General features: G+C 41.8%; 1 protein-coding gene across 1 annotated transcript in view; it reads right to left on the minus strand.

The window, feature by feature from the left end:
* Nucleotides 1-1185: 1185 nt before the first annotated feature.
* LOC101863110 (receptor-type tyrosine-protein phosphatase F) overlaps nt 1186-11650 on the minus strand; it is a gene marked incomplete at its 5' end in the record, with an annotated part of 43477 nt that continues 33012 nt past the window's right edge. The window contains 6 exon segments of the mRNA XM_013083809.2: nt 1186-2483; nt 3092-5301; nt 6887-6974; nt 7433-7554; nt 8444-8627; nt 11175-11402. Of these exon segments, the coding sequence (XP_012939263.1) occupies nt 2295-2483; nt 3092-5301; nt 6887-6974; nt 7433-7554; nt 8444-8627; nt 11175-11402 (3021 nt within the window).

The raw sequence follows: 11650 nt of genomic DNA on the forward strand, positions 1-11650 counted from the left end.
CTTTAGTGGATTTCTTGGGGCACCAAGGATATGCTCTGTAAAGAAAACTGCAGAACTTAATATTTCAAGTGATCAGCAAAAGTATACTACAACTACTAAACACAATGAAGAACTTGACATTTCGAGTAGCCAGTTAAGTATACCCATCAGAAAGCAGTGTAGAAATTGACATTTCGGGTGATCAGTAAAGTAAACACTCTATAAAGAAATGAGTGGACATAAATAAATATTTCAAGTCCTCAGCAAAGTATGCATTCTATAAAAAAAAAGAATGTATAACTTAACATTTTTAAGAAACAGCAAACTACATATTCTGAAGAAAAGAAAATTAGAGGTGTAGATCGTATTATTTCAAGCAATCAGTAAACACAATCATTACTTTTTTTTTGTACATTAGCCCTATCTGTACGTCGTGTTTTACAATCGTATCCATACGACGTGGGGAACTCTGTACCATCACTTTCCAAAGAGGAAATTTACTCGTTAATCCGATCCGTACGCTTTGCATAGCATACTGAAAAGTTTTCAAAGAGGTATTCGTGCTTGAAGAATTCTAAAATGTGAAGAATACAACCCAGGGGGTACAAAATGACCCCAGGACGTACAGATAGGGTTAAGAGCCCTAAACAAAATGTGAAAGTAAAGCATCATGGAGAAGCTATATACAGAGGAGTCTGCTTAAACCGAAATCTGCAGGACAGCAGGATTTCCTTTCGCTTAATCATGTATTTGGTTTAGACGGACTGATGAAATAGAGAAGGACAATTCAGGGCTTTTTTTTTGGGGGGGGGGTGGTGGTTTGTACCACTGTTTTTGGATTACTAGTGTTCCGTTTGAGTGAACTTCACTTTCTGTCTTCAATAGGCGCTGAACTGAAGAATGTATCACACATACATCGTATTGGTCCCAAAGATCATCATTCGTATGTGTGTCATCGTGGTGAAATCTGGCGCTTGTAAAAATGATGAAACCAAAGAAACCAACACATTATCTTTAAAAAAATTTCCATTAAAAAAAAATATTTCAGTGTGGATTTTACTGAAAAACCTTGATAAAAGACACAAAAAATGTAATTTTTCAGTTTCTAAGGACACTCAAGCTTTGGAAGTCACCAAACTTTGGTGGGCATTTTCTTGTTACATTTACCTCTGACACCATCAACCTCCATCTCCTTCAATGGCAAATATCTCGACTTCTAATCAAGATAAACGGGTACTTTTTTCTTCAAAAGCAAGACAAATAAACAAGCTTTGCGATTATACCAGTAACTTCATACGCCCAAAAACTGACAAGCGCCTGATTCCACTGCGTCGTGACACACGTACCATCACAGTAGTTCTGCAAGCCACAACAGCTAGCTCAGCCCAACATTTTGCTTCATATTTCGAGTCAGTATCTAGAATCTAGATATATATTATATGCAATAATAACAGAGACTGGAATTTCCTTCAGGAAGATTTTTAGAACATTCATGAAGTATCACTCTGTAAAATGTATATTGTAATAATATAGATATATTCTAATATTATATACTGGCACATGGGCATAAAAAAAAAGAGTTAAAATTTAAAAGATTCTCAACCACATACAAGAAATATCACAGTAACTTGATTTGCACTGTACATGTAAGTGCACACAATATGGCCTTCTTTGCGTTGAAGACTTACTCATAATATTATAACCTTGGTCAGTCTCGTTCATCTGTGTTTTGTTCATAAGTCTGTTTTATTCTGCTGTGTTTTGTTCATAATTCTGTTGGATTCTGTTGTGTTTTGTTCACAATTCTGTTGTATTTTGTAAATTTGTACATAATTTTGTTGTCTTATGTTCATAATTCTGTTGGATTCTGTTCATAATTCTGTTGTATTTAGTTAATTTGTACATAATTTTGTTATCTTATGTTCATAATTCTGTTGGATTGTGTTAATTTGTACATAATTTTGTTGTCTTATGTTCATAATTCTGTTGTATTTTGTTAATTTGTACATAATTTTGTTGACTTATGTTCACAATTCTGTTGTGTTTGTCCATAGTTCTGTTGAGTTCTATTCACGTTTTGTTCTGTTTGGTTGGTTCTGTTCACAATTCTGTTGTTTTGTCTCTTTTCCATATTTCAGTTGTATTTCGAATATCTGTTGTATCTGCCATAATCTGGTGTGTGCTGTTCATAACTATGATGAGGTGATTTGCATAATTCTCTTGCATCTTCCGTACATCTAGTGTGTTTATTCATATTTCTTTGGGGTTCTTTTTATATATCTGTGTGGCCTTTTTCATGTTTCTGGTGCGATTGTTCAAAATTCTGTTGTGTCTTGCAGGTTAATCGTGTCGAATCGTGTTCCCAGGTAGGAGTTGAGGCTGAGGGAGGCAACTCCGTACATTTTGTCCATCTTGGTCTGACCCAGCGAGTCGGTGAAGGTTCCTCCCGGCATCCGTAGGTTCATGAAGTCCCACACAGACTTGTAGCAGAAGCGGAACTGCCCCTGTGGGGGGATCGTGCATTTTTCAGTTTTAGTAAGAGTTTTGCAGCCCTTGCAACACAAATAGGTCATATAATAATATACGTGTCGGAGGTGAGAGGCCTTACTAGAGAGTAACATACAGTAGAGACATTCTGATTAACACAGAAGAACTAACAAGTTGATAGTCATTGATAAAAATATTCACAAATCATTACTGGGAAAGGAAATAAATTCAAAGTTTTGAGAGTGGTACCATGTGGTAAGTCATTAGAAATTGTGATAATAATTATAATAATAATAAAAACAAAAATAACAACAATAATACTAATAACAATAACAGTAATAATAATAAGAAGAAGAACAATATTAATAACAACAATAATGACAATAATAATTGAAAATAATAGAAATGAAATAATACCAATAATCAATAATAATGATAACAATAATATCTGCGCATTTCCATTTTCTAAAAAAATGCTCAGAGCCCACAAGATTACTGTCAAAGAGACATTACATTTTACTTGACAGGTATAGATCTATACCTAGAACATAATATTTTGTAGACAAAAAAAATTCTATGAAAAAACCCCCCCAAAAAACCAAACAACAAAAAACAAAGTGCTTACATAATCAGCAATGAACTGCGGCCGGCGTCTCTTGATGTGTTTTATGGTGCGGTACACATCAACTTCTTCGTCCTCCTCCATTTTCTCGCAGATGATGGACAGGATCGCGAAGAGGCCCGAGTGGGAAGATCCATCCTGGCAATGTACGACCACGGGCCGCTCGTTCTTGCACGACTCTTCCTGCCAGTTAAACACCATGTCCATGAGGTCCAGCATCAAGGTCTTCGACTGGGGCGTCAGATTGGGCTGCTCCCAGGCGTTGAACTGAAACTGTCGCACCAGCTTCCCTGGTCGACTCGGGTGGTCCGTGCTGCAGATTTTGAAGTTCCTGATGGTGATGTTGTCCTGCTGGTAAACGGCCGTCGTCTCGATGAAGAATGGCTCAAACTGTTTGAGGTTGACGCTGGGCCAGTACTCGGCGCAGGTGTCGTCTTCGTTTTTGAAGTTCTCCACCATGACGATGGTGCGGACGTCGTGGTCGTAGATCAGCTTCCAGAAGTCGATGATGGTCGTGTGGAGAGGCGTCTGCGTGATGATGAACTGATTTTTTCTCAGATAGCCATCGACGAAGAGAGCGTTGATGTAGTCCGTCGGGTTGAGACCTCCCGGGGAGATGAGAATGGGTCGGTGTTTTTCCGCGGGGAGAACGTCGAGGTAGCGGTTCTTCTGTATGTTGACCTCCAGGAGTCCCGCCTTACACTCGTCTCTGCGCGGGCCGCGCGTGAACGAGTCGAGCAGCTGGAACTGATCCCGGAGGTAGGTGCAGTTAGTTCGCGGGTTCCTCTGTGTCCAGTTGTGGTAGCGTTCCTTCAGGTCAAAGTCGATAAGCGTGTCCCCCGCGTGGAACTCTTCGAACAGTGCCTCATAGATAAACACGTACTGCTTCAAGGTGCGCACCATGTACGGCCGATCTTTCCGGATCTTCCTCACAAAGTCAAAGGTCATGACCTGTCCCTCGTTAGCGTACTGTTCGATGAGAGCATCGACCGCGATGAAGACGCCTGTCCTGGCCACCCCAGTGCCGCAGTGGACGAGGATAGGGCCCGGGTCTTGGTGGTGGTAGCGTCGGACCTTGTACCTCATCTCCAGTAATGGTATGGGGTCATCCGGTACACCGTGGTCAGGCCAGGACGTGAACTCAAACAACTTGACGATCTTGGAGTTCTCCTCACCGAGGAGCGTGACGGAGATGGTGCGGACGATATAATCGGCAAACTCGCTCTGGTCCACCAGCTGGAACAGGAAGTTGCCGTAGCTGGTCTTGGTCTGGTCCGGCCAGTACTGCGTGCATTTGACGATCTCATCCTCGACGACATTGGTGATCATGACGACCGTCTTAATGGAGCGCTGATAGATCAGTCGCCAAAAGTCCAGAACTGTTCGGTCGTCAAACGGACTCTGCGCCGCGATGTAGGCTGGGGTCTTGTTGTAGCCTGGGATGAAGCTGGCGTTGATATAGGTGCTGTCCGAGTTACTGTCTGGTCTCAGCTGCACAAGACTGTGGTCGTAGGGCAAGAGGTGGGGAAAGCGATTCAGCCTTTTGTTTCGCCTCGCTGCATTATCTGTCGCTCGCCTTGGCTTATGAGGAAGGCTCTGAAACTCATTTTTGAAAGAAACTTTTGGTATGCCTAGATCGTCCATTGTTTCTGCATTTACAAAAGGTTTGGATCCTGGCGCATAGACCAGATCACGCCCAGCAATGATATGGCGTTTTCCTTTGAGGTCGTACGTGTGACTCCAGTATAGCTCTGGGTCGTAATCGTCTTTGTATGGCGGAAGCGCAATCTTGCTGGGGTCATCCTCTTGAATTGCATATGGATTGAAGCGATTCCGTCTCTGCCACCACCAGTACAACAACAAGAGCAGGAGGATAATGATAACGAGGAGAATAAGCGCGACGATAATTCCGATCAAAGCACCGTTGTCGTCATCAGAAGACTGCAGTTGTGGCGGGGCGGGAGGGATGTAGGGCACGGTTCTCCGCGGAGGGTCAAGGCTGGCGTAGCTGACCTTTGTGTCGTTGCCCACTGCGCTGACCACAACGTAGTGGACGGTGTAGAGCGCCTCTCGCTCCAGCGCGCTATTGTTGTAGCCGCCCCAGCTCAGACCGTCGCCCACGGTGAAGTCCATCTTCTGCGGCACCTGCTCCTTGGTCAGCTGGGCCACCACCGTTCCGGGCACTCCCGCGGCTCTTTTGTCACGCGATAAACCTAAGCAAGACACACACACACACGGTAAAATTAACAAGAAAATAGCCGCAAAAGTTTAGCGACTTCCAATGCTTTAGAGTCCTTGGAAACTGCAAATTTACATTTCAAGTGCCTTTGAACAATGTATTTCAGCAAAATCCACACAGAAATGTGTTTTTAAATGGGCAGAAAAGGTGTTGAGCCTAAAAAAGAAAAATCAACAAAAACTGCCCTATGGGCAGATATAAGAAATAATATGCTGTTTCTTCCACGACATTTTTTTGACAACCATCAGATTTCACCATGATGTCTCCTATATTACACAGTCGAGCACATACATAGTGAAACACACACAAAGCATACTCATTTTCAAGTCCACAATTTTTTTTCTTTTACATGTATATTCTTTGTATTTAAAACACATGTACAGCATAATTCGGGTATAACGAAAGGATTTCTGCCGCCTGTGAATTTTACTTTGTGCATGCTAGACGGTATCTACATTTCTAGTCATAACACAATATACTGTTTGTATATTGTTATCAATAGTTGTAAATACTCAGAGCCTGTGTTCTTAATTATTTGGGGTTGAGCTCTTTATAAATGTCATAATAGATTATTATTGTTGTTATTATTATTATTATTATTATTATTACTTTTATTATCATTATTACCACCATTATTATTAGTAGTAGTGGTATTATTATTATTATTATTATTATTATTATTATTATATTTTTATTATTATTATTATTATTATTATCATTACTATTATTATATCATTTTTATTATCATCATCATTATTATTATTATTATTATTAATGGTTGTTTGTGGGGGTTTTCATTGACAAATGCCATATACTTGGGACTTGCACTTTCTATGTAACACAGAAAAATGACAACGCCACAAAACATTCACGACAAAATGTCTGTAGCTGTCCAAAACTTTGTATAATAAGATATATTTTTTGTTCGTTTGTTTGTTTGTTGCTTCTTTTTTTTTTTTTTGGAGGGGGGAGGGGGGGGGGGGGGGTATTTTAGTTTTTTTTTTTTTTTAAATGGGGTGGAGGAGGAGAGGCACAAGAAGTGACCAACACTGTCAATGTAGAGTGATCTTCATTAATAGTATTCCAAAACAGATGGCTAATTTTGAACATGATTACTGAAGATAGTTAATCATGTTTCTCTCTCCTGTTCCCAATGACAAATACTTATTTTGCATTTTTGTAAGTTTATGCACTCTTCCTTTGGCCTTTATGCATATGAGACTGTGGAGCATCACCTGTCTCACTGCACAGCCCTAAATGACATCAGAGCTACCCTTCTCCCTCCGAGACCTAACATAGACAACACACTCTATGGAACATTACAGCAACTGCAGCAGACCTGCACTTATCACTACATGGCATTGGACAGAAGGGCGAGAGCCCAGCTGTTGCTGGATCGATAACAACAACAACAACAACAACAACCTTTGGCCTTTACGACAAAAAAATCACACACAAAAATTAGAATAGACACATTCCGTTACCATCAGTTTACCAGGTTAGTTACTTTGTTTCATGATAATCAAACATCACAAAGTAAGTAGAAGAACAATACAAACCGTGATTTTGCTCTTTGGCCGTGACACGCTCCCAAGACATGAAGGGAAAAATAGCTGATCTCTTCCTCCTTTCCGGTACTTTCTCCACCTGAGGAAGGAAGAAAAAGAAAGATAAGCCTGTTTTATACACAGTTTTGTTGGGAGATACAGTTCAGTCCACTTAAACTGAATTAGATGAGGAACTATCAAAATAGGTTCACCTGTTTTGATTTAATGACCAAGTGATGTTTTTGTCAATTTTATACTTCGTACCAAAAAAGGGCCCCGACATAGTTTATTAAAAAAGTTTTAGTAAGTTTTTAATGGCCCAGTGCCTCTAATTATCGGCACAAAACCTCATATTTGCAATAACGAACACTTGGATTCAACGAGATTTCAGGTAGTAAGGTTTTACAGCGCTTGCAACTGCATAAGGTCATATGAGCGCAATAGTGGGTTTTCTATCACAAGACTACCCACCCCCTCTACAGAGAACACGTACTTGTACGATCGAAACCTCCTCCCATGATAGAGAGATAAAGATTTAAAATAAAAATCTGCTGTTACCTGTATCTGATAGGCTGTGACCGGCCCGCCAGAGAGCACCACGGGCTCTATAGCCACAGTGAGGCTGGTGTAGCTGGAGTTGACGAACACCGGGGCCACGGGGGTACGGGGTCGAACGTGACCTGGGGAAACACGAGTACAGTATTTCAGGGACGGAGAGTAGAGTTGGGTCGGGCTCGCACTATTTGCGTCCGCGAGTAACGATCCCGTCCGTCCGCTCGCCCCAACTCTAACAGAGAGTTTTACTATCCTCTTCTCCTGAGTGGTGACAAAATAGAGGTATAATACTCTTCTCCTAAGTGGTGACAAAATAGAGGTATAATACTGTCTTCTTCCACAGAGTGGTGACAAAACAGAGGTATAGCACTATCTTCTGTCACCAAGTAGCGACAAAACAGAGGTATAATACCATCTTCTTCTCCTGAGTGGTGGCAAAACACAGGTATAAAACTATCCCCATCATTGAGTGGTGACAAAACACAGGTATAATACTTTTCCCCTGATTGGTGACAAAACACAGGTATAATACTACCTTTTTCTCCTGAGTAGCGGTGAAACAGAGGTATAAGACTATATTTGCACTGGTGCAGAAAGTATTGGAGTCTGTGTTTTCGAATCAGGCCAGAACCGCTATATGTCATGTGCTATTATTACAATGATTGAATTCTTCACCACTGGCATCTGTGGTGTAGCGGTTATGGGCTTCCCTGTCTCATGCAGGAGACCCAAGTTCGAGTCTCGAGTGAATAGGAACTTTTTATCGAGTATTCAATTTTGCCAGTGAAAGCTAGATTTTCAAGACCTCTATGTCTATTCAGGTGTCCTAAAACCTACATTTGTCGTATCCTGATTGTTTTTAACATTGAGCATCCCACGTAGGCTTCATCAAGCACTACCACATTTGATTTCTTTTCCTTTCCTTCCACGATACTCATAGCAGTCTCCTAAGAAACCACATTTATGTTGCTTCTATTTTATTTTCACTGTATCACTAATGAGCTAAATCTTCACCTGTGCGGAAAGTGTCGGAGCCCGTGGAGAGGACCGTGCTGTCGCTGAGCGCAGAGAGCCGCATCGTGTACAGCGTGTAGGGGCTGAGGCTGCACGAGGAGAACTCCCGCGACGTGGCGTCCAGTTCTGTGAGAGTGACCAGCTTGGAGTCTCCGGAGTCCTCTCCCAGCCTCTCAACCGACAGCTGCAATAGAAGGAGGAGAAGAAAGAGAAAAAAGAAACTTTAGTAGTGACTTAAAAAACAAACAAAATCAGTGACTCAAAAAAACCAAAAAAACTTTTGTGACTCAAAAAACCAACAGCTTTAGTGACTCAAAAAACCCCCAACAACTTTAGTGACTTATCCAAAAAAATTTAGTGACTCAAAAAAAAACCCCAACATCCCCCCCCCCCACTTTTTTGTGTGCAATAATAAAGATCACTTCTATACACACCCACTCCCTGACAAGAAAGAGGAAAAAAAACTTAAGCAACTCCAAAAAAAACCCCCCACCTTCCCCTCCCTCCCCCCCCCCTCATTTAAAAAAAAGTGTAATAACAAAGATCACTTCAATAATAGAAGCACCCACTCCCTGAGACAAAAGAGAAAAAAAAACCTTAAGTGACTCAAAAAAAACCTTAAGTGACTCAAAAAAAACCTTAAGTGACTCAAAAAAAAACCCCAACAACATACCCCCCCCTCCTCGTTTTTTTTAAGTGTAATAACAAAGATCACTTCTATAAGCACTCACTCCCTGGAGGCTGTACGCTCTTCACAATAAAATAAAATGTAGGTGATTTTACGCCATCATCTACACAATTTAGACCATTAAGAAGGTGAGCATTTTTTTTTGGTGCCAGGCCCGAGAAGTCCGTTGCAGTCGCTCTCCTGGCTGGGTGACTAGATGGGGTATTTTGTACTGCTGGCTGGGTGACTAGATGGGGTATTTTGTACTGCTGGCTGTGTGACTGCACAGAGTTAATTGCAGATATCTCAACTTCAGTATAAGAAAGATGGGTATTTTTGTATTTCATCAAAAGTAAGACAAATGAACAAGCGTAACCCTTTGAACCCTAGCCACAAGTACACCAGCGAGCAAGACCCTATCCTCTTATTTTTTAGTAGAGGTTTTACGGCGCTCGCAACTGCATCAGGTCATATGAGCGCCAGAAGATTAGAGGTGTTACAAGAGAGTAACAAATATCAAAAAGAAGAAGGGGAGATAAGGACGATAGATGTTGGATGGGAAAGAAAAAGCAAACCACACTAGAGCACCTGCCAACCACCCACACCCTATCCTGAACCTGGCCTGCCTGAAACAAAATGCCCATAGAAAACAGTGTTAACTACACATGGCCTTACTGATTATTTCGAAGATCTTTCTGAAAAAGATGCTGGTAATGTCAAGACGAGAACTACCATGAGTGGGACATAGAATGTGATTCTGACGATGATGTGATTCTGACGATGATGTGAACGAAGGTGTGAATCGCTCAGGAGCTCAGACAGAGGGGCACGGTAGCCTCAGGAGGTCAGGGCTCAAAGGGTTGGTTTTAGTTTTAGTAGAGGTTTTACGGCGTTTGCAACAGCATAATGTCATATGAGTGCCAAAAGATTAGAGGTGTTACAAGAGAGTAACAAACATAAAAAAGAAGAAGAAGGAGAGATAGGACGATAGATGTTTGATAGGAAAGAAGAAACAAACCACATCAGAGCACCCGCCAACCACCCACATCAAAGGGTTAAAGATTATTCCAATTTAACTCAACTCTTTGAACCCCATCGGACGCTTCGGCAGTAATAACCCTGTTCCCCACAGGACACTCCGGCAGTAATAACCCTGTTCCCCATCGGACACTCCGGGGGTAATAACCCTGTTCCCCATCGGACACTCCGGGGGTAATGACCCTGTTCCCCATCGGACACTCCGGCAGTAATAACCCTGTTCCCCATCGGACACTCAGACACGTAATAACCCTGTTCCCCATCAGACACTCCGGTGGTAATAACCCTGTTCCCCATCGGACACTCCGGTGGTATAACCCTGTTCCTCATCAGACACTCCGGTGGTAATAACCCTGTTCCCCATCAGACACTCCGGTGGTAATAACTCTGTTCCCCATCAGACACTCCAGTGGTAATAACCCTGTTCCCCATCGGACACTCCGGCAGTAATAACCCTGTTCCCCATCGGACACAGGGAGCGTCCAGTACTAATGACAAATGTTTTGTTTTATATAGTGCTAGTTTTTGCTTGTTTTTCGAAACCATTACCAAACCAAGTTTTTACCAAACCAAGTTTTTTTGTAATAACTAAGCCTTTGTTTCCGCTATTTAGAAGTTGGAGGCAAAGTTTTGTGGTTATAATGAGACATAGTGCACCAGGTTTAGGTGACTGTAGAAAAAAACTCCGGGAAACGGTGGAAAAAACTCAAAGCTAAAAGAGTTAACGCTGCATACTGTAAATTGACAAGTGGCCGATTCCAGCATGTCGAGACACAAGTCAGCTGAGACACTTATTTGTCCCCGTGGATTTATGCACTCCGCATAATTTAGCCAAATTTGATCATTTTTTGCATAATTTCTGATTATTTTCCTTTATCATTCTTTGTTAAAATTAACAAAATCGCATAATTTCACATTTTTGGGCTCAGTTAGCATAATTTCATAATTTTTCTTGCACAAAACGACGGGGACAGACTTACAGCCCTTTTAATCGACAATCGACGTTACAAGGGTAAAAAACCTCACCCTGAGCTGTGTAATAATGGCCTCCAGGCCTTTGGGTATCTCCCAGGTGATGTTCAGACAGGCAGTGCTCTTGCCGGACACCTCCAGGGTGAGGGGCGGGGCGAGGGCGGGGTCAAAGGGCACGGTGCGCACGGCGGCCTCCAGCTGAGAGAAGTTTGCCGTGGTCTGGTTGTTGAGCGTGCTCAGGGCCACGTAGTAGATCATGTAGTAACTCTCCCGCTCCAGATTCTGGGGAGGTAAAAAAAGTCGCAAAATACACTCACGTTTGTTCAAGTCACATAATTTGTTCATGTCGCATTTGCTCATGTTGTATTTTTTCAAGTCGCATTTTTTCAAGTCGCATTTTTTTCAAGTCGCATTTGTTCAAGACGGTCACCCATTGCTGAGGAGGAAAAATGTTATTTTTGATACATGTATGTCTTAGACAGTATTATTTTTATATATATACATAGAAAAAACACAAAGGATGGGGGGGC

Source organism: Aplysia californica, unplaced genomic scaffold (assembly GCF_000002075.1).
Source record: "Aplysia californica isolate F4 #8 unplaced genomic scaffold, AplCal3.0 scaffold00255, whole genome shotgun sequence".
Classification (NCBI taxonomy): Eukaryota; Metazoa; Mollusca; class Gastropoda; order Aplysiida; family Aplysiidae; genus Aplysia; species Aplysia californica.